General features: G+C 45.8%; 3 protein-coding genes across 4 annotated transcripts; 1 reads left to right on the top strand and 2 right to left on the bottom strand.

The window, feature by feature from the left end:
• The first annotated feature begins 205 nt into the window (after positions 1 to 205).
• Positions 206 to 9,337, top strand: LOC125528508 (uncharacterized). Of its 2 annotated transcripts, none has more exons than XM_087532659.1 (14): positions 206 to 486; positions 1,284 to 1,736; positions 1,830 to 1,907; positions 2,487 to 2,644; positions 3,728 to 3,791; positions 4,522 to 4,589; positions 4,941 to 5,196; positions 5,591 to 5,734; positions 5,857 to 5,963; positions 6,048 to 6,101; positions 6,178 to 6,261; positions 8,133 to 8,296; positions 8,383 to 8,529; positions 8,910 to 9,337. In XM_087532659.1, exons 2-13 carry the CDS (start codon positions 1,403 to 1,405, stop codon positions 8,525 to 8,527), a joined length of 1,656 nt encoding a protein of 551 aa, XP_087388785.1. In that variant the 5' UTR covers positions 206 to 486; positions 1,284 to 1,402; the 3' UTR covers positions 8,528 to 8,529; positions 8,910 to 9,337. The 2 variants fall into 2 exon arrangements, with proteins under 2 accessions (XP_087388785.1, XP_087388786.1); XM_087532660.1 differs by having other exon boundaries at positions 8,872 to 9,337.
• A 3,370-nt stretch (positions 9,338 to 12,707) lies between these two features.
• LOC147960564 (uncharacterized) lies at positions 12,708 to 18,154 on the bottom strand. The gene is made up of 2 exons (XM_087535966.1): positions 17,355 to 18,154; positions 12,708 to 12,898 (listed from the first exon to the last, which is right to left on the bottom strand). The coding sequence occupies exon 1, from the start codon at positions 18,014 to 18,016 to the stop codon at positions 17,384 to 17,386; it is 633 nt and encodes a 210-aa protein (XP_087392092.1). The 5' UTR covers positions 18,017 to 18,154; the 3' UTR covers positions 12,708 to 12,898; positions 17,355 to 17,383.
• Positions 13,108 to 16,944, bottom strand: LOC125528509 (uncharacterized). The gene has a single exon (XM_048692966.2). The coding sequence runs from the start codon at positions 13,974 to 13,976 to the stop codon at positions 13,347 to 13,349; it is 630 nt and encodes a 209-aa protein (XP_048548923.1). The 5' UTR covers positions 13,977 to 16,944; the 3' UTR covers positions 13,108 to 13,346.
• Positions 18,155 to 22,777: the final 4,623 nt, after the last annotated feature.

Here is a 22,777-nt window from a genome sequence, read left to right as displayed (position 1 = left end):
ACCAACGGTCTCGCCGTGTCTTAAATAAAACACAAGTGTTCCTTAAAAAAAAAAAGAAAACTCCGGACAACATTGCATATTTCATCCGTACGTACATGGTTGGTATCATCCGACGCTACCCTGCATACGATATTGACAAAGAATGACCAAATTCAAAATTTCCGTCTGAATTCTCGTCTGAAACAGCAAAAACTGTCCCGGCTGAGAAGAGATCCACCGGTGCCGTGCTTTTTGCTCGAAGGAAAACAAAGCACACGTCCAGCCCAGCGAACCGCACGGCACCGGTAGGCAACGTCGTCCCTCCTCCCTCTCGCCCGTCTCCCCAAATCTGAAGGCCCCGGACCCCGATTCTCGCCGGCGCCTCACTCCCACCCAAGCACCGGCCTCGAAGCCCTCTGCCGTCCCGTCCTCCCCTCAGCTCGGTTGGCGGGCGGGCGCGGAGTGGAGATCCCGCCGGCCGGCCGGCCGGAGTCATCTTCTCCCTCGGTAAGTCCCTGTCGATCTCTCCTTGATTCTGCTCGCCGTGAGAACCCAGCCCAGATCCCCCCCACGGCCGCTTAGCTGCTACGTACATTAGATTAGTGTGAATGCGTCCATTGTTGGATTTGCTCCCTCTATCTCCTATGTCGTCTCTCTCACCCACCCGGCGGAGCCCCCTTTCCCCATCCCGTTTCCAAGGCAGCACAGCAGCACCCCCTTGCGGCTGAGTCCGCTCGCGCGAGTTCCCGAGCTGCTGCCAGATCCGACGTAGCCCTGGCGTGGTAGATAGATTCGCGTGCCTGTCTCTGGATCGAGATTGAGATGCTGCTTTGAGTTGCTTCGCATTCTATCTCTAAAATCGAAGCCATTCCAAACCAATCAACAACATTCTATCTCTCATTCTCTCCAGGCATTGTCTAGTCAGGATCTTTGCATCGCCATTTATGCAGCATAAGGACTACTTACTCGATTAGTTATCTTCACTCTCAAGTCCTGGGGGTCGCTACCTGGTTGGCAGGCTGCCGTGTATTATGTTTTTTCTTCTTCTCTGTGCTGGTTTGGCTTTGAGTAAGTCAGGTGTACTAGTAGTGCCAAAAAGCTCTCTAGGGCAAACTTACAATCGATAATCGACTTCAGGGCAAACGAAGAGAAGCTTCTCAACCTGGAAAATTACTAGGCTTGTTTCCCATTTATGGAGAGAACTGTAGATTTGTACTGAAGTTGTTTTGACATATAGAAAATCCTCCTGAATAAGTTACCGCTGCAGTTTGATGTACATAGATTTAATCATGATGAATCTCCAGGTGGACCGTGTCATTGTTACCAGTCACAGCTTTAGAAGAACGATGCATCTTGTGGGCTTATTCTTTCTCCATGGGCCGGCGGGAATTTGTTGAATTGGAAGAGTTGCTGGTCTGATAATATGTCACTCCGACTTCCACTTCCGCAAGGGCTCTCCTTTTTCAAAAGTGCTGGGTGGTTTGAAGACAGTAAGGTTGATTCAGCTGCCAAGCAGCACTTGTCTCCAAAATTTAAGCTCCAGACAGACAAGGAAGTGTATAGACCTGGTGATTCAGTTACCGCGACTATCGAAATCTGTAGTCCCGCTAGTTTAAAGGATGAAGCGGAGGCAGCGTCAGGTGGAGTCACATCTCTCTTGGTAGATGGGCTATCTTTCGAACTTAAAGGAATTGAGAAGTTGGATAGCCAATGGTTCTCTGTTCCAAAGCCCATACCAGGGTCTAAGCAAAGGAGAGGTATTTAACAACCTAGCTTTCATCTAAATAACTGATCAATGTGTCTTTTATTTTATTTCTGATAATCCTCTTGTGTTATAATTGATTATATAGGTGAATATTTGTTTTTGGATTGTTCGGCACCCTCATTAGTCTCCAAAGTAATAATTGCTTCGGGGCAAACAAAAACATGTAAGTTATCTCTTGTTTTGGAGGATCAATGGAGGTTGATAATGCACTTATCATGTAGTGCTACATTTCTAGATTGCTTGAAACGTAAAGTAAATATTGTTCATATGCTTTACCTCCATTTTTCCTAGTATTGTACGACATGTTGGTGTAATACAGTAATTTGAATTTGCTTTGCTTCTTATTCTGCAAATCACCTGTCTCGTCAACCACCCTGTGTTTGATCTTAAATATTAGTTATTGATCTATCCATGTTCTCATTTTTCACATTACGTCAAAATCAAACTTTAAGCATCCATGATTCTACTTGTGGAGTCAAAGTGAATACAGTTTTGGCTATACCTCTGTTATGGAAGGTCATGACTCATGACTATGAGGATTTACTATTTAGGGATATGCTGCTTGCATGTTTTTCAAACACTCTAGGAGGGCCAGTTCCTGTTTTGCCCAGGATCTTCAGTTGACAATGGATAATTTCCCCCTGTTAACTTGCTCACTTAACTAAATCCTCTGCATCACGTGAAATACAATGATCTACATTTTTTTTAAGAAATTGCAACTCAGCTCTTTTTTTTTTTGCAGATATTGTACGTCTAGAGCTCCCAAGGATTTTACCACCATCATATAGGGGCATCAGTATTCGCTATATTTATTATGTTAGAAGTACATTGTTTGGGAGATTGATTGACTTGGGTAATGGGGATGAAACTAAAGGCAATGTAAATAGTGCGGTTCAGCTGGTGAGTTTTCTTCTTGTAGTTGGCATAAAATTCTACTCCTTAAGTTCAGACAATCTGTGCTGAAATCAAATTGACCCTAGTCTTGTAATTATTATTCTTTTATTAATTTAGTTGCAGTAGGAGCCTCTCCTTTGCTGAAATGTTGGAAGCTTTGATTTGTTAACCATCCATAATTTCATTGGTGATTTGTATTATTCTTCGAACTGAGTTCTCTAGCCTGTGACTTGTGAAATATTTCTAGTGCATGTTTTCTTGGATGTACTAATGTGATAATTTTGGATCTAAGATTCTAATCTAACTATCCTAGCAAGATAATATATTAAAAAACTAAAGCCCATTGTTTACATATTAAATTTTAATGTATGATTAGAAAACCAAGTAAATACCTTGCAAAATGGGGTGTCGCAGTTCAACCTTCGGTCTTCTATTGATTACCCCTACATCCTTATCCAAGGGACACAGCAAGATGGTAGTCAAGTTTACTGAAGGGTTAAGAACATACAGTATTTTAATAAACAATCTTACTTAGTGTTAAAAATATTAGTCTTAAACTCATAATCGCACATGTCTGAGGTTTTAGGGCATGAGGACCTGACTTAATTCGAAAACTTAATCTTGGAAGTGTAGAACTAGAACCCCACAGAAAGACATTGACTGATATTGGTTCTTGGTTGCCTATCCTGTAGCATCAGAAGAATATGCCGACAATTCTTTTACATGTCTGCATGTCTCCATTATATTGTGATGATGGGAGGCAACTGCAGGCTTCCATATATTTGAGCATTATATGGTCCATCTATTTCCTCAGTTATACAAGAATCACCAAGACTAATGTTAATTTTTCTATCTCCTTAAAGGAGAATTTGATAGTCAATGCATGTTTGTGCTGCTTAAGCTAGCCTTGAGCTGAGTTCTTTGAAAATTCTCTTAACCATTGTACTGAAAACAACATGATTCCATTTTCTTATTTCTAGTCATTCTCTACTTCATACCCAGTCTTGTAATGCAATTATGGAAGTTTCGGACATTAAAATAAGCCAAATGTCTCAGAGCGATAGCTTAAAATTGAATTCATTTCTGTAGGAAACCCGAGTCCCATTGCAGATATGTGTTTCCCAGAAAAGCAGCACCTTACTAAATGAAGAAGGTCAGTGATGTAAATTCAATAATTTAAGGTTCTTGCACTTCAGTCATCCTGTGTATTTTAAAAGTATGTTGTTGATTAAACTACTTTTCTGTTAAGTAGTGGATTCACTCACTGAAGCATGCGGGCTTACTTATTCACTGAACATGTGGGTTACATAGCTTTTGTGTGTGTGTGGGTGGGGGCCTATATATTTTTGGCAAGGTTGGAAATAATTATTAATTACGATACTGTATTTTGTAACCATCATGAGATGCTCAATAATGCCTTTTTTATTTGTATTGCTACACCCACTCCTCACAGGTCACATCTCGTGCTGTGATTGTTATGTGGATCTTTTCAAAGTTTTCATAACCTTCACATCTTTGTGCGGTTGGTACATTTGTGCTTTCATAACACCTTATCCTCAGTGGTGCACAAGTGATTTTGTTCAACATGGATACTCTTTATATCAATTCCAGTTTCACCGGGATTCCTATAGGTGACTGAATTCCAGTGGTTCCTTCTTTTAGGAAAATGCGTGTAGCTTTCTCTTTTCAACCTTTCATGAAAACCTATATGCACGACAGTCGTAAATAATATAGTAGAGACTGACACCACAATCCTGTTTAAATACGTACCAACAACTGAATGCTGCAGAGTTGTTACTGGATGTGCAACAGCAGAATTTTAGTGATACTAAACTGCATATTGTGTTAATCCTCATCAATGCTAAACTGTTTACATATCTCAGGGAGTTTTCCACTCTCGGTTGAGCAACTGAGTATATTTTGGAGGGAAAAAGATGATGAGTCAGAATGGGTGAGTCCTTATTTAGTTTGTAACCCATCTCCGAGATTTCGTTGCACTTAAATTATTTTTTATCCGTTTCTTACACGTTATCTTGCATGAGTTTGTTTCTACAGTGATATCTTGTATGAATTGTCCATAGTTATTTCGATTACTTAAACAAGGACATGTCAGTATGCAGAAGATCTGTAGTTTGTAATTTTGTCAACTGATGAAAATGTTAGTAGGATCTGAACTGTTTTCCAATGTATGGTATTTTTCATGTACATAGTAATTATCGACTAATCATGCTAATCAGTGATATCCGTATATTTCCATGATTGTTGTTTCAACCCATGCTGAGATATAATATTCTTATTGCAGATCAAAGCAAATGATAATACTGATCTAGAAGAAGGATATGATAGTTCGAAAGATGAAGTTTCATCGGTTTCCTCATACAACCCTTCCAAATCAAATACGGACTTTCCCATCAGGACCTCAACATCGACGCTCTCCTTATCATCACGTCTCTCCATGAATGAAGCATTGTATTCTCAGGGAGAGCGCCCCACTTTCCCGTCATATAATGCAATTCCTCGATTCTCAGTGTCCGAGATTTCTGATGACCATGGTGGAGGTAAGGAGTGAACCTTATAGTTTGTGTGGGACTGCAAGGGCTGTGATATTCATAAGGAAACACCAATGTCCCAATACTGTCAAGTTCTGCTCTACAGGATTCTATCTGCCTTGGTGCTTCCTAATGATTAATTCTGTTTACACTTACATATTGTCATATTAATTATTAGTGTTTTAGCTCCCAGTTTTCTTTTCATGCACAAGGACCTGTTTTCAGTTCTCCTTTTTTTTTCTTTTCGAATTCAAATTGACTAGGCTTATTCCTCTTCCGTTTCACAATGAAATAACAAGTCTTATATTAGTCAGGTCTCCATGAGAATGCTACCTATTTGTCCTTTCTGTAAATGTTTAATGGTAAATATTTGGGTGTTTAATGAAGTAAATGGCACAAACAGGACCGGTATCACCTCTAAGGAAGCTAGATCATTTGCATTTGGATCGTCATCCATCAAATGGCGAAGGATTTTCTCTAGATTCTGATCGCCCAAAAGATGACGTTGGACTCCCTCTCACGCCAAAACATGTTGAACCATCTGGATGTAAGCCACCGTGTCTCAGTTATGGAGTTATTTTAATCCATCATTGCTCCTTTTGTTGTAAATTACATGCCATGTGACAAACATTGATTTCCATTCTTAGTTGCACATTCAATGTTTTGCAGCAGAAGGCTTTATGAGAGGAAGATCATATAATATACGAATAGATGATCAAGTCTTGCTTCGTTTCTCACCAAAGAATTCTGACTCAACTTATTACTTTGGTGATATGGTATTTTAATTACCCTTACTGCGCTTGCTACTGGCTTACTGCTTTGTTGTTGGTAGATTGATTATCTTATTTTGCCGATTGCAGATTGGTGGAGCACTCACTTTTTTTCATGGAACTGGAACGCGGAGATGTCTAGAGGTAAAAGACCGAGTTTAATAAATTATTATGTATTGAACTGGGATTTAAACATATAACTAGTTAACGTGTTTCACAGGTATCTATAACCTTGGAAACATCAGAAACAATTAATCCTCGTGTAATACACCCTTCACGAAGGGTCTCACCGACAATAACCAAGGTATCCTTTTTGCAGCTTGTGTTGTGAACCATTATAAAATTTGTACTATGTGCAGTCAATGTTTACTCGTTTAGCATTAAAGTCTAATTTGACAAAACATTTTAAAAGTAATCCTTGTTGTACATGTTTCATTCTATGACTTACAGACTGAACTTTGCCTCTAGTCCAAATGATGAGTTATGTAAGATATATTTCTCAGTGTTAATGCCACATGGCCTACGCTTTGGTCTCAAGAATTAACAAGTTCATGAAACTAGTACAAGGTTATGTTCGATGGTTTAGCTACAGGGGTACCCCATGATCAGATGCCATTTGTGCATGTAGTTTGATTAGGATGTATACTTGATTTTGTTTGTTGGCATTACTTTAGATGCATGCCATTCCAAAGTACCCATTCTTGATAAATGGTACAATGAAGTTCCACCTTCAATAAAAGCCACTGCAAAATCACCGTATTCACAAAACTTGCTAGTAGCCTTTGTATTTTACATGTACTGGACGCAAATGTCCTCGTCTTCTATGTCTCTAGATCCTTCACAATGGCTGCAATGATGATGATTATGTGTTGGCTGATGTGAGACAGTAGGGTAAAAAGGCAAATGTAACTGGGTGATGGCACTCATGTCGGTTCACTGTAGCTGGAGCAGGTCTGCTACCATCCGCCCCCTGTGCAGCATAGCACACAAATCATTAAACCCATGACTGGATGCAGTCGCCATCTCCACCTTTGGACCCAAAGTTGGATGCAGCATGAATTGCACCATCTCTGCATTGAAATCAAGCTGCCGCCGCCCACTAATACATCCCCACCACTAGACCGGAACACCAGCCAGCTTTGTGGTAGTTATCACGCTCCTCTTTGAGACCGACTGCCTGCTGAGGTGGCTAGTTGGAGCAGGATGTTGTGTTCGAGGCTCAACCTCTGCAGGGTGTGTGTGCTCACGTCTCCTCTTCTTTAAAACAAATGCCACCAGGAGCAAGTCCCTGGTTGGTCATTTTAAAATTCGAGGAGGTCAGAGATGTGAGGTTGTTATTGATAGAGGCTAACCAGACAAGGTGGCTACTAGTGCAGCATTGGCTGAGGTCGGATGTGCCTAGGGGTAGGTGGGAAAGCATGACCCTCCGTTCCGAAAACTTCTTTAAGTTTGACTTAGCCTGTAGAAAAATATATTAACATCCACCACATCAATTTTGTATTATTGTATTTGTCATAGAATATATTTCCATGCTATATATATTTGATGTTCTAGATATTAGCATATTTTTCTATATACTCGGTCAAGCATAAAAATAATTGACCTAGCATAAAAGTATTTTGGAATGGAAGTAGGTAGTAAAAGGAAGAAAACATGTAGTCCGATGACATCTTTCCTAATTTTTCGAGTTAGTAGTGTTATTAGTGGCATTTTTCATAGTTGCAATTACATATCTAAACAACCATCTTTTCAAGATTCAGAAAACAGAAAAGGAAATGTGCTGATGCCCTCAAATATTCCCATGACAAGTCATGAACTCGTGATCGCCAATAGATAATGTGATAAGAACTCTTCCTATATTTACCTAATGATGACAATAATAAACATATTCCAGCAGTATCAGATGTCACGAGTCCTTAGGCCTTGTACAATACAGTGATTAGAGAGGTGCTTGGGAAAAGGAACCGATTTTTTTGTTAAGCACTGATGCTTATTTGTATTGCACAGACGCTTAGGCACCTCTGCTATAGGAACAAGCACCGGTGCTTAAACAATATTCGGTTTATTTTTACAAACAACCTGCCTAAGCTATGTTGGTCTATTTGAACATCAATTTCTATTCTGTAAAACGCTAACCTGTGTTATTTTGTGATCCAACGTTGACTCTCTGATCAGGTACACAGCGAACATCATGAAGTTGTTGCAGATCTTCACCAGACAAGTTTTCTCTTTTCAATTCCTATCGATGGACCAATGTCATTTGCTACCTCAAAGGTTTCTGTACAGTGGTCCCTTAGATTTGAGTTCTTCACAACTCCGGCAGGAATGGACTCATCAAGGTATGGGATGTGATGATTTTATGGAGTGAATTTTCTAGTTTGCTGCTGCTAGCTCTGAGTGGTCAATTCTGGTCTCTATTTGGCAGGTATGAGCACCCACTTCTTGTTGAGAAAAGAGAGAAGGGGGACTGGATCCTCCCAATAACAGTTTATGCACCGCCAATGCGTAGACGAGCTACTCATGGAAGAAACGATAGATCTGCATTGGTTGGAAATCTTCTCAGCTCTTGAAGGTATGCAGTCTGTCTGTCATCGGATTCTTGCCTGTCTCGCCTTTGCCAAAGGTGTTACTTAGTGAAGCCGGAAAAGTACGCAACAATGTCAAAGTAGTTGTTAACTGTGAGCTCTTAAATGATCAGTAAATTTTTAATACCAACTGAAGTGTCCCTTCTTACTGAGTCGCAGTCTAGCTTCTGGTTGATGTATAGCTCTAGGTTAATTGAACAACTTGTGCTTATTCCATTTGGTTTCTTTGCATCTTCGTCCTAGTTCTAGCGGTTACATCATCTCTGTTATTATCTTTCCAACTATATTGAAACGATTGATGTGTGTTAACTTTTCGCTGTAATACGCAGATAATCTGAATACCCTGCCCTCTTGTATCTTACCTCAGGCCCACAAGTTGCTGCTATCATTTGTAAATCGGTATCCGTGGACCTTCGGTGAACTATCTGTAGTCCGGCATGCACAACTGGGCCAGTTCATATGTGTAAAATACCTAGAAGGTTTTGAAGAAGACTGAGTGAGGGGAAACTTGGGCTACACAAATAGTCTGCTTCTGTCTGATGTATAGTCCATCACCATTGAACAGAGCAGGAACCGTGGAACTTGATTTACGTGATGCGGACATCAGTAGTGCAAGGTACCATACCATACCGACCGTTAGCGCACCCAATGTATATGTTTTTACCAATGGACTAGCTTTTTGGGGTGCTTGATTAAGCGATTACACCCTTGCGGTTGGTTACATATACTTGGGATATCCTCCTTGTAATTGTTTTCTGGAAACCATACATGATTGCACGCTTGTTGTCCGGACTACACACGTATTGTTTCCTCGAGGCTGCTCTGCAGAGTTGCGGCAATTTTGCACGGATAGATGCTTCTTCAGTTCAAAGCTGTATACTTGCTTGTTCAGTCGCAGAAACCTGAAGTCCAGGCTCGACTCTGTCGACGAACAATGTTTCTTTGTGAACGAAGCATGCCGGTCTCTTCTTCTGGGGTATGTTGGCATTGCGATAAATAACAGCAATTCCCCTCTTCTATTTCCGTGTGGCCAGTGCCGTCGAATCCTAGCACAGGGCTTTCAGGCTTTGTTGCCGCTCCGGTCCGGAGCATGATCGCGGAGGCACCAAACTGCGAGGTCCGCAGTCACTTGATCTTGTGCCGTGACACAACGATCGCGTCCAGCTCGGCCAGGATCGACGTGTGCATGAGGCGTCATTCGCAGGCATTCACGTCCCACCGTACCCTGTGCGCTCGTCCCCACGTTAGGTCCCCTGTCACCCCGTCACCCTGCCAGACGCCAGTTGCCACCGTGATCTCCAGCCTCCAGCTGATGATCAGAAGCAACGGACCAAAACCAGAAGTCAAGCCGGAGACCAGAAGCAACGGACCAAAACAAGGGCCGCCGTCGCTCTCGCCCCGGCCGCCGCCGCTGGGAAAACCGGAGCGCTCGCCTGCCTGACCGGGAAGTCAAGCCGGAGAAGGCGGTTTCGGAAAGGTGGCCTGCACCTGCCGCTGCCTGCCCGACCTCTCAGGGGGAGGAATCCAGGAGGAAACAACTTCTCAGGGGCCGTGTTCCTTCCCGTCCTGGTCGCTGTCCAACTTGCTCCTCCCGAGTGCTACTTCTCGTACCTGCACCCTTTAATTAGGAGTTGACACTGGGGTCAAGTAGCAGAGATCCGCATCATCGCACCGGCTCAGCATCATGTACCCCATCGATGATCATCCATCTTTCCCCTCCCCTTGGAAAAGTCTTATTAGCAGTATTAATTCTCTCTGATAGTCGGCATGTCAAGGAACACAGGTATTTCATCACTTGTATAACAACACACCGGGAATCTTAGTATGTCTCTTCGATGGTATAGTCGGCATGTGAAGGAACACAGATATTTCATATGTATATGAAACACACCAGGATTCTTGTATAGGAGACAGTTCACAGTTCAGTTTTTGTACAACAATTACCGCGCTAGAAATGTGGACTGGGTAACTCCGTAACTGTCTTATCTTGCCTTTTTTTTATAGTTGTCTTGTCATGTTAATTTGCTGGTGATTTCCTTCTTTGGTTTCTGGAAATATTTGTTCTTCTCCAGTGCGGAGAAACTGATGAGCAAAACAAGATGATGAAGTAGTCAGTAGATGACACAATTCTATTCTACATATAGCTACCCCTATTCCTTTCCATGTAGTTACTTATTACTGTTTCTACCATACCCACAAGTTTGGAGAGGAGATTAGCGACGCAGTAAGCAGTTTAATCAGCGCAACATCACTTAATTACCCAGCCCGCTGATGCCCACCTTGTGACATCACAACCTCGAGGTCCAGGGCACGAGGGGGTTTGAATAATTGGCGCTCTCTTGTTTACGCTAGAAAGATCTCATTCATGGACGTGGATCCAACCGATAACACAGGACGTTGGCAATAAGAAGCGGAGTGCCTATCAGCCCCAGCTATTGTTTATCAGCGCGTCTCTCTCGATTAACACAGTTGATGAGGACACACCATGCTGTGGTTGGCCGTTGGGGCAGCCTCAAAGGGTGAGCAACTTTGATGGGTGCTGCCTCTATCTAATGGTCCAATTAGTAGTAGCTTCCAACTAGTTAGTTAGTTAATCAGAGAGCTCTCGACTCAAATGTCGTCGTGCTAATCAACTAGTTTCTCAGCACAGGATTTTTCTTCTCTTAGCTTGCATCTTGCCTAGATGGGTAGTTGGCTATCGACTTATTGTTTCCACAGTTTTTTAATTTCGTAGTTTTCTTTTTGTGCTTTTTATCTCATATATAGTAGTTGCTTGCTCAGAAGCGAGGTTTCATGCTTCATTCCTTTGTAAATCCTTTATACATACTCATTCCGGTCGTATTTTCATTAACAAAAACCCAAAAGCCAGAGAAGAAAAGGCCATCAAATAAGAGACCGAACGCAGATAAGAACATATAATGGGGCATTCCATGTGCAACTGTTATTGAATACTACCAGTAACTAACGTGGCAAGGCCTCTAGCACATCCCTACCATTGTTTGGGAACAACCGCTCTCAAAATGCTAATTAAGCAACCACAGGGAAAAGTCTACCCTTGTCAATGGGGATAACTGATATTTCACAACCTTTCCATTTGACTTCTGAAAGCTGCCAAAAAAAGAGCCACTAGCTCAATTTTCTAGCCAACCTTAACGTTTGGTAGCAGTTGGGTGGTGACAACTGTGCTATGGGAACAACAAAAGGCCACCACCCAAAAGTTCTTTCTTGGACACAATATGGTTGATGTGCCAGATACTCTCATTGGGCATTTGGATTTTCCGAGAGGCCGCTGGGATTGAGTTGGATATCCAGCATCTTGGGGAGACATGGATAACAGGGTAGATACAAAGCACAATCCTCCATTATTTCATGGGTCCAACATGTTTTGTCAGGTAGTCACAATTTTTCTTTACGGGTACTAGCGTCGAACAATGATTGAGTGCCGTACCGGAGCAAACGCCAATATTCAGCGGTTTCGTTCTTGCCTGTTTTGCCTACATACAAAGCACTTAGAAACCCAGGGAAAACATGTATGATGTTCTTAGTGTAGATGGAGGGGTACGCCTACGGTGCATGAATCCATAATTGAATTTTCTCCTAGAGATCAAGGAATTGAAGACATGAGAGTGACAAAGAAGCTAAGGTGACTAGTGATAGACTTTGAGAGGGCTCAGGTGGGCACTGATCTAGTTAACGCATATAGAGAAACTTCTTCCATGCATTTAAGGGCTGAAAGTGAGATCAAAGGTTGCTCATTGCACATAATATCCTAGGATTTTTATCATTGGGATAAGATGCATGGTAGATGAGTACTGGATATTTCCTGGAGTCTTTGGCCATTGATTGACAAGGAGTTGGCTGAATAAAAGCTAATAGTCAACTAAATTTGAGCATCCATAGCTTTGTCTGAATTTATAAGCTACCCTTTGGTACGGCTATCTATTCTGAAGTACAGAAGTACCACATCTTAGATCAGTAGTACTATTATGTGTGATTATTCCAATTGTTAAAAAAGAACCACTGGATCTTGTTTAAGATGCCAGAACAAGCAAGTATTTGCTAACAAGTTACCTACGGATTAGCATACCGCAAGCATCGTTTTCTGCCAGCGTGCTTACACCGCTGCATATTGCTAATGACAACACACAACCGGACTATTAAAGACTTCACCTAGAAGAATGGTGGTACAAAAATATAATTATTCCCATCAAGGTATTACACAGCTTTTCATAGTCACATACACACACCTGATTGTCCACATCATTTTGCAATTAGTAAAGAGAAAAACAGACACCACTTAGCAGAGCATCCTTTGTCTGGTGCAGCTACTGAATTGATGGAATCATGGGGCTCCATCTTGTGCAAAAAGAGAAAAATGTTATTCAAATTGAGTATGATTTTCCTTCCAAAAACTACTTGGAATGATGATCAAGTGCAAGCGCAACTAAAGTTTGAAAATAGAAGTGCACCGGTATCGATGGAGTTTTGAAACCATCACTGTTCTGTTTGTTCTCCACATGGCATTTTCAAGAGGAACAATTATTTACATTTCTGATCGAGACAGAAAACAAACGTAGGCACCCAAACCGATCATATTCCTTGGATGATCATTGATCATCATCCCACCAGGGAGGCTTACATAATCACTACTAGTATTTGCAACCATGGGCGCAAGTTCTTTCAAGACCACTGTAAATATGTTCATCTAGTGAAAGAGAGAAAAGAATCCATTTCTCTCAACCAAAGTGCAAAAAATTCTCACAAAAACAAGATAAAGATCACAAGAACAGCTCTGGCTAACTAACTAAGCCAGAAAGGAGGCGCACATTTCACCAACTAAATCCATCCTCGGCGCCCCCAGCGGCTGCTGCAGCAGGTCAGGAGCCATCATCCCCTGGAACACGTCCTCCTCCAAGAAGCTCAGGAAGCCCCCGGGGTTGAGATCCATCCACAGCTCGCTGAAGTCGAGGTCGCCGCCGCCGTAGCCCAACCCTCCTTCCTCCACCTTCACCACCTCGCACTTGATCTTCTTCCTCCTCTTGTTCTCCTGCTGCGCCACGAAATCGTCCGCCAGCGCCGGCGCTGGTGCCAGCCTCTTCTTCTGCGGCTGCGGCTTCTCCTCTACGGGCGACGGCGGCGTGGTCGCCACGCCCACCGTCACTGCCGCGCGGTCGTTCGCCGTGACGTCGGCCGGCTGGTGGTGCTGCCTCCCGGTGAGGCGCTGCACGAGGTCCCGGAAGTTGTCGACGTCGGTCTTGATGATCTCCGGCGCGATGATGTGGATGATCCTTATCGCCGGCCGCGTTGTGGTGGCCCTGGGGGCCGTCGCGTGGCGGGAGAGGCCCCTGCGCTGCTGCTGCTGCTGCACCGGCGGCGTCGACGGGCTCATGCCGCCCCCGCTGCTGCTGCTGTGGTCGTACGCGTGCTCCCCCATTAGAGATGCAGAGGCCGGGGTGTAGAGCTCGGGGGAGTAGAGCCGGAGAGCCTTCTGTTTTCCGTGAGAGAGAGAGGAGAGCCTTCTGTTTTCTCGAGAGAGGGCGAGCTTGCTAGGAATGATCGATGAGGAGATGAGAAGGGCGAGGAGGAGGCGTGGAGGTATATATGGCTGGAGGAAGGGGGTGGCTTGTTGCAAAGGTTGCCGATGGTGATGGCGACGGTGAGGGAGGAAGACGAAACCAATCTCCAAAGGCTGGCTTGAAATTTGAAGGATATGATGTCACCGGCGGGAGGGGAGAATGTGTAGTTTAAAGCGGGTGTCGGCCGCCTAGCCTTGTACTGGCATGTACCTCATCGTCTGCCCATCGATCGCCGTGTGGGTTTCTCTTGGGTTGTTGTGTGGGTGATTGTATTGTCTTGCAACTTTGCGACGTACGCATGCTACTAGCTCATTTTTTTTATCTCGTCGATTTTTTTTGGAGTACAAACAAAAACCTAGGCTGCTATGATCCACTATGTTTCTAATACTAGGCGGCTATGACAATCTCTTTCCTCCAGACTTCTTTTGAAATGTGTTTTATTTGCTCGGAGTTCCCGTTTGATACCCGATAAAGCAAATCTAGATTTTCGCTTTCCTTGCGATGGGTCTGGACGAGGGGGAACATGTTAATTATACGCCGCAGGTTTCACCGATGAGCTTGTGGATTCGCAAACCCTTCGCCTGCTGCTCCGACGGCCGGTGGCGGGGAGGAGAATCCAGGTGCCTTCTCTTCGGTTAGTACTTTAGATTAGAGATTTTTATTCCTTGCAGGTGCGGCACACAGGCGGGTGACGGTGTTTCTTTTTCTTAAAAAACCCCATATATTAACCAACTTAAAATGCTCGTACAATCGCTCATTGCAGCATACGCCATGCAGGGCGGAACACTATTGAAATGAAAGTTGTCCAACCTATTATCGAAACTAAACTTAGCAATCGAAACTAAACTTAGCAATCTTATGGGCCGCCGTATTTGCCTGCCAATTGATCTTCAAGATCTTGAGGTTTCTTGTGAGCTTCTCAATGCCAAGCACTTCTCTTTTAAGATCAACAAGTGGGAACTTGTCTAGAATTTCATCCGCAAGATAGGAAACCGCAGATGAGCTATCAGATTCTAAAATAATTGGCTTATTGAAGCTGATACCGATATAGATACCCGCAAGGCACGCACGAAACTTCACTTCATCAACACAAGTGCACGACCCAATAAAATCCCAAGAGTTAGTCTTCCGGGCTACGATCCTCCTTGACATCGTTCGTCCTGACATAGTTGACGGAGCTTCGGCGTAGATGTCTGTTGTCTCCATGGAGAGTGAGGTTAGGGTTTCTCGTCACGTGGCAAGATTTCGTGTTAGATACTTCAGATTTCTCGGCTGTCATCAACATGGTCAAGCTGTCTCCGGTAGAGGAGTGAGGAGTAGCGACAGCGGCGCGTCGACGGCTCATTCTGGCGGCAGTAGTGGTCGTTCAATGCTCTTAAAATCTCGATATAATTAATATTTTATTATGTTTGAGATACTACTGGACTTCCGGTGGACTTTTATAGATATGATCTTGTGGAAGAGAAAGATGTTCCACTATGTTTGTCTTGCTTGACTGCGTGGTGGTTAGCGCGCGCACACATACATACATCTTTTGGAAATAAAGCTGACCCCGCGGGCAGTTGGTAAGTAAACGCGGGATCGGAGGCGCTGAAAAGAGAAGGAGCTAGCGTGCAGGTTGGTTGACCCATGGCCATGGGTGGACGACGCACACAGAGAGTAGAGTAGAGTAGATAGATAGATATCGATAGGTATTGCTGTATATTATCAGACGCCGCGCTCCCAGCTCTGTACACACCGAGGATATCACAGTTTGGCTAAGATGACATTGGCAAATGTTACTTACTACTACTAGCTACAATGTCACGGGCCCATGCGAAAAGGAGGTGCCGCGGGGATTTTCCACGGAAACGAGTTAGCGTGCGGGCATGCGTGCGTCCCAGTGCGCGCGCTCGTGTCAGCCGGTTGGTTTTCGCCGTCGGCGTCTCATCAGTATGCCACAGCGATCGCGCACGAAACGTACGCGCGCGCGCTCGCGGAAGGGTCGCCGCCCGGACCTGGCACCGGCAAGACGGACTCCGCGCGCGCGCGCGCGGCGACTCTTCTCGAACGTCTGGTGAGGTGGGCGTGCGAGCGAGCCTTCTTTTTATTTGCTGCTGTTGCTCGGGCGGCCCGGGACAGACGGCGACGGCTACAAATGGCGCGGCCGGGTGCCGGCCGACCCGCGTCACGCACCTGTACGGCTGTTCCACCACCACCACCAGCCCGGACCGGTGACGTGACGGGGCCGGCGGCCGCGCCGGCCGGATCGCCGAGATCGTACGTGAGACGGCCGGCCGGCCGGCTCGATACTACTCCAACGTATATTACTACCGTACCTTTGCTTGGTCACGTAATTAATTGGGGACATAAACAGTGCGGTGGCGGCACTGTGCGTGCGTGCCTGCGTGGTGACCGGTCCGGGGCCCCGACCGTCTCCTTTCCTTTCCAGGTCGTGTCGCCACGAGTTGAAACCAAACGTGTGGGATCGTCCGCTTCGGCGTCGTTGCCTCCAACGTCGCCATCCTTTCGGTCCCCGTCTCGTTTTTTTAGCTAGCACAAGCTCGAGAGGCCTGGCTATTTGTGTACAGGGAAGCCGGCTGGATGGGTCGGATCATGATCATGCATGGCATGATCGATGGATGGATCCACCATCTAATCCAGGGACGGGACGACGGCCTGCTGCGAACCTTCTCATCTCCCGCATTTAAACTCTCGGGGGTTGGTTTGTATCCACGACGTTTCCGATCGAGCAACTTGGGTTTCTTCCAGTGGCGCCAGAGTCAACATCCGGAAAGGGAAAGGGTGTGCGGATTCGGATATTATAAGTCCACTGGCAGACTGGCTCACCGGGTGTAAGAGCTTAGCTAATGTTTTTTTTTTGGGGGGGGGGGGGGGGGTATTGGTGTTAATGAATGACTGACAAAAAACTATCACTTTAGGGGTTACCGTCCCACAGAAGTACCACTTTTTAAAAACTGACCGAAAACTAGTATTTTTTTAATTTTGTGACTAAAAAGTACCATTTTTGAAAAATGATCAGTTTGGATGATTTAAACAGGTTTATGACATGCATGACCCACCCGTCACAGTCGACATGGCTATAAAGTCAACTCCGTTTATTTTAACTATTAAGTTGACTGTTATTACAGGTGGGGCCTGCATGTCAGTCTAACAAATATGCTTATTTCCCCCCCCCCCCCCCTAAATCCACAATCTCAGTCAAGAAAAAAAGAAGTCCACCTGCTGTCACGTACCTCTGCTCTCGAGCCAGCACCGTCGCTCGTTACGGCCGGCGAGGCAGCCACTGGCCGCCGGAGCCGCGGGATTCGAAGAGCGCCTGCCCCTCCATCTTCCCGGTGAGGCAGCCGCCAGCGCCGCGGGGCCGAAGAGCAACCGCCCCTCCATCTCCTGGCGAGGAACCCGCCGTCGCTGCCAGATCCGGCGAGGTTTTGGATGCTGCTGCCGCCCCTGCCTCCTTCTCGAACTCCTCGAGCATGTCTCTCGCTAGGGTGCTGGCGGGGGCAGGGTCGAGGTCGTCCTCGGCGTCGGCCCAGATGGCGTTGTCAGCCTTGGCGGGGAACCGCAGCGCACACTTGGACCCGGTCGCAGCGAAGTTCCCCCGGCGCTGCCCCAGGAGCGCCTTGACTTGCAGCTCCTTCCCCACGGGACACACACTGCACTGGAGTAAAGTTAATTCTGTGTAGAGCACGACCGCGAGCGTCGGCAATGGAGGGCGGTGCAGGTGGCTCGCAGGTGCATAAGAGGTGTTTGAGGAAATGCTAGAGAGAGAGAGGATGAAGAAGGAGGAGGTTGATGCTGACATGTGGACCCCATCTATAATAACGGTCAAAATAATGGTTAAAATAAATGGAGTTGACTTTGCAGCCACGTCAGCTCTGACAGGTGGGTCCTGCATATGTCATAAACCTGTTTAAATCATCTAAACTGGTCATTTTTCAAAAGTGATAGTTTTTAGTCACAAAATTAGAAAATTTTGGTAGTTTTCGGTCAGTTTTAAAAAAATTGTTGTTATGTGGGACGGTAACCCCTAAAGTGGTAGTTTTTTTGTCAATCACTCGGTGTTAATCTTGTGATCTGTTCTAAGAGCAACTCTAGCAGACCTCGCAAAAGCCGCAAAATTCCGGTGAGTATACGGGCTCGACCCAATTTTCCGGTCAGAACAGAGCCCGTATACTCGCCCGGCCCGTAAAAATACTTACCGCGGCCCGCAAACCGCCCGCCCCGACTAGTATATCTATGGGTTCGCGGCACATTTGCGGGTCAAAACCCTATCCCCCCGCCGCCGCCGAGCTCCTCAATTCCCCACTCACCTCCTCTCATTTCTCGCCGCCGGCGAGCCCCTTCTGCCTCCAGCCGCCATGTGGGGCCGCATGTGGATCCCCGGATGCGGCTCCGAGAGGAGATCCGACGGTGGCAGCGACCCCGAGCGTGAGCGGCACGTCCGGTCGGACGGCGCGAGCAAGCGCGGGGCGAGGAAGTGGACCAACCACGACCTCTCGCCGCCGCCATTGCCGAGCGAAGCTTGGCGAGGAGGTGGAGCACCGGCGCCACCACGAGGAGCTCGAAGACCTCGTGTTCCAGAAGGCGGTCGCAACCAACATCACTGCCAAGGAGAAGGACGACGAGTGGCGGCGCATCCGCGAGGAGTAGAGGGAGACATACATCGACCTCGGCAGCTCCGGCGAGGAGGATTGAACTCCTCCACGGCGTCGTCCATGGCCGCGAGCTCGCCGCCGTGAGATCCCCATTGTCGGTGTCAAAAATGGCAGATCTCAGGTAGGGGGTCCCGAACTGTGCGTCTGAGGATCGATGGTAAAAAGGGACAAGTGGGAAACAATGTTTACCCAGGTTCATGCCCTCTTAATGGAGGTAAAATCCTACGTCCTGCTTGATTGTATTTGATGAGTATAGGGGTTACAAGAGTTGATCTACCTCGAGATCGTAATGGATAAACCCTAGCAGTCTAGCCTATGAGAATTCTGATAGCCTCGACAGACTAAATCCTTCGGTTTATATATACACCGAAGGGGCCTAGGGTTATACAAAGTCGGTTTGTGGGGGAAGGAAATAACATATCCGGATATCAATCTTGCCGTCCACGCATACAGGAGTCCTACCCGGACATGGGGGGAAAGTCTTCTACTTGTATCTTCACGGCCCATCAGTTCGACCCATATCGAATAGCCCGGACACCTGAGGACCCCCTAATCCAGGACTCCCTCATTAGCCCCCCCGAATTGGCCTTCAAATGTCGATGCAGTATCTGGCTTATGTCTTCGGCTGTTGCAAGGTTGGTTCTTCATCATACCTTGGACGGATAACAATCCGGCCCTGACTTCCACGTTCTGCCTTTATGACTCCTTCCCTGTTGTCGCCTCGATTTCCACCCGCTGGTCGGATGCAAACGATCCATAATAATTTTTACCAAAAACAAAACCCCTGGCCACATAGGGACGACGCCTATATAAAGAGGTTAGATCTCCAAGTGCCATCGACGTCGTGTAGAGAACACCAGGACTAGAAACGAAAAACTTCAAAACATGGCCAGCGCCCCAGGCTCTTCTTTGCGCCCCATGGCCCTCAAGAGGGTGATTCGCAGAGTTGTTCAGGGTCTCATCTTCAGTCGAGTCGACTCCAAATGCAGGGATACCTTCCCCTTGTAGATCTAGTCTCTGTACGAGCGGGATTGGCTTCGATTGGCAATGATGTACTAGCAGCAAATTTCCCCAACCCCAATAAGGAGGAGAGGGTGTGCTTCGTTCCGTTTCTCTTGCGGGGCTTAGGATTTCTGATTCATCCCTTTCTCAGGAGTCTGTTGGAGTTTTTGAAGGAAATATGCCCTAGAGGCAATAATAAAGTTATTATTTATTTCCTTATATCATGATAAATGTTTATTATTCATGCTAGAATTGTATTAATCGGAAACATAATACTTGTGTGAATACATAGACAAACAAAGTGTCACTAGTATGCCTCTACTTGACTAGCTCGTTAATCGAAGATGGTTATGTTTCCTAACCATAGACATGAGTTGTCATTTGATTAACGGGATCACATCATTAGGAGAATGATGTGATTGACATGACCCATTCCATTAGCTTAGCACCCGATCGTTTAGTATGTTGCTATTGCTTTCTTCATGACTTATACATGTTCCTATGACTATGAGATTATGCAACTCCCGTTTACCGGAGGAACACTTTGTGTGCTACCAAACGTCACAATGTAACTGGGTGATTATAAAGGTGCTCTACAGGTGTCTCCAAAGATACATGTTGGGTTGGCGTATTTCGAGATTAGGATTTGTCACTCCGATTGTCGGAGAGGTATCTCTGGGCCCTCTCGGTAATGCACATCACTTAAGCCTTGCAAGCAATGCAACTAATAAGTTAGTTGCAAGATGATGTATTACAGAACGAGTAAAGAGACTTGCCGGTAACGAGATTGAACTAGGTATTGAGATACCGACGATCGAATCCCGGGCAAGTAACATACCGATGACAAAGGGAACAAACGTATGTTGTTATGCGGTCTGACCGATAAAGATCTTCGTAGAATATGTAGGAGCCAATATGAGCATCCAGGTTCTGCTATTGGTTATTGACCGGAGACATGTCTCAGTCATGTCTACATTGTTCTCGAACCCGTAGGGTCCGCACGCTTAACGTTACGATGACAGTTTCATTATGAGTTTATATATTTTGATGTACCAAAGGTTGTTCGGAGTCCCGGATGTGATCACAGACTTGACGAGGAGTCTCGAAATGGTCGAGACATAAAGATCGATATATTGGACAACTATATTTGGACACCGGAAAGGTTCCGGGTGAGATTGGGACAATACCGGATCACCGAGAGGTTATCGGAACCCCCCGGGAGGTATATGGGCCTTATTGGGCCTTAGTGGAAAGGAGGGGAAAGGAGCAAGGGAAGGGGCACCCCCCCCGAGCCCAATCCGAATTGGAAGGGGGCCGCCCCCCCTTTCCTTCCTCCCTCCTTCCTCTTCCTTCCCTCTCCTACTCCTAATAGGAAAAAGGGGAGTCCTACTCCCGGTGGGAGTTGGACTCCCCCCTAGGGCGCGCCACCGTCCTTGGCCGGCCCCCTCCTCCACTCCTTTATATACGGGGGCAGGGGGGCACCCCATAGACACAACAATTGATCATTGATCTCTTAGCCATGTGCGGTGCCCCCCTCCACCATAGTCCTCGATAATATTGTAGCGGTGCTTAGGCGAAGCCCTGTGACGGTAAAACATCAAGATTGTCACCATGCCGTCGTGCTGACGGAACTCATCCCCGACACTTTGCTGGATCGGAGTCCGGGGATCGTCATTGAGCTGAACGTGTGCTAGAACTCGGAGGTGCCGTAGTTTCGGTGCTTGATCGGTCGAGCCGTGAAGACGTACGACTACATCAACCGCGTTGTGCTAACGCTTCCGCTTCCGGTCTATGAGGGTACATAGACAACACTCTCCCCTCTCGTTGCTATGCATCACCATGATCTTGCGTGTGCGTAGGATTTTTTTTGAAATTACTACGTTCCCCAACAGTGGCATCCGAGCCTAGGTTTTATGCGTTGATGTTATATGCACGAGTAGAACACAAGTGAGTTGTGGGCGATATAAGTCATACTGCTTACCAGCATGTCATACTTTGGTTTGGCGGTATTGTTGGATGAAGCGGCCCGGACCGACATTACGCGTACGCTTACGCGAGACTGGTTCTATCGACGTGCTTTGCACACAGGTGGCTGGCGGGTGTCAGTTTCTCCAACTTTAGTTGAACCGAGTGTGGCTACGCCCGATCCTTGCGAAGGTTAAAACAACACCAACTTGACAAACTATCGTTGTGGTTTTAATGCGTAGGTAAGAACGGTTCTTGCTAAGCCCGTAGCAGCCACGTAAAACTTGCAACAACAAAGTAGAGGACGTCTAACTTGTTTTTGCAGGGCATGTTGTGATGTGATATGGTCAAGACATGATGCTAAATTTTATTGTATGAGATGATCATGTTTTTGTAACCGAGTTATCGGCAACTGGCAGGAGCCATATGGTTGTCGCTTTATTGTATGCAATGCAATCGCGCTGTAATGCTTTACTTTATCACTAAGCGGTAGCGATAGTCGTGGAAGCATAAGATTGGCGAGACGACAACGTTGCTAAGATGGAGATCAAGGTGTCGCGCCGGTGACGATGGTGATCATGACGATGCTTCGGAGATGGAGATCACAAGCACAAGATGATGATGGCCATATCATATCACTTATATTGATTGCATGTGATGTTTATCTTTTATGCATCTTATCTTGCTTTGATTGACGGTAGCATTATAAGATGATCTCTCACTAAATTTCAAGATAAAAGTGTTCTCCCTGAGTATGCACCGTTGCCAAAGTTTGTCGTGCCCAGACACCACGTGATGATCGGGTGTGATAAGCTCTACGTCCATCTACAACGGGTGTAAGCCAGTTTTGCACACGCAGAATACTCAGGTTAAACTTGACGAGCCTAGCATATGCAGATATGGCCTTGGAACATTGAGACCGAAAAGGTCGAGCGTGAATCATATAGTAGATATGATCAACATAGTGATGTTCACCATTGAAAACTACTCCATTTCACGTGATGATCGGTTATGGTTTAGTTGATTTGGATCGC

The sequence above is a fragment of the Triticum urartu genome, chromosome 7A (assembly GCF_056163025.1).
Source record: "Triticum urartu cultivar PI428250 chromosome 7A, HENAU_Tu73, whole genome shotgun sequence".
Lineage (NCBI taxonomy): Eukaryota > Viridiplantae > Streptophyta > Magnoliopsida > Poales > Poaceae > Triticum > Triticum urartu.
Note: the sequence above shows the minus strand (reverse complement) of the source record. Positions and strands in the feature narration are given on the sequence as shown.

Bases quoted from the DNA above. Each gene is read 5' to 3' on its own strand.
- LOC125528508 (XM_087532659.1), top strand. From the start codon at position 1,403: ATGTCACTCCGACTTCCACTTCCGCAAGGGCTCTCCTTTTTCAAAAGT. The intron at 3,792-4,521 runs GTCAGTGATGTA...TACATATCTCAG, and splicing joins CACCTTACTAAATGAAGAAG to GGAGTTTTCCACTCTCGGTT. The intron at 5,197-5,590 runs GTAAGGAGTGAA...TGGCACAAACAG, and splicing joins TTCTGATGACCATGGTGGAG to GACCGGTATCACCTCTAAGG.
- LOC125528509 (XM_048692966.2), bottom strand. From the start codon at position 13,976: ATGGGGGAGCACGCGTACGACCACAGCAGCAGCAGCGGGGGCGGCATG.
- LOC147960564 (XM_087535966.1), bottom strand. From the start codon at position 18,016: ATGCAGGACCCACCTGTCAGAGCTGACGTGGCTGCAAAGTCAACTCCA.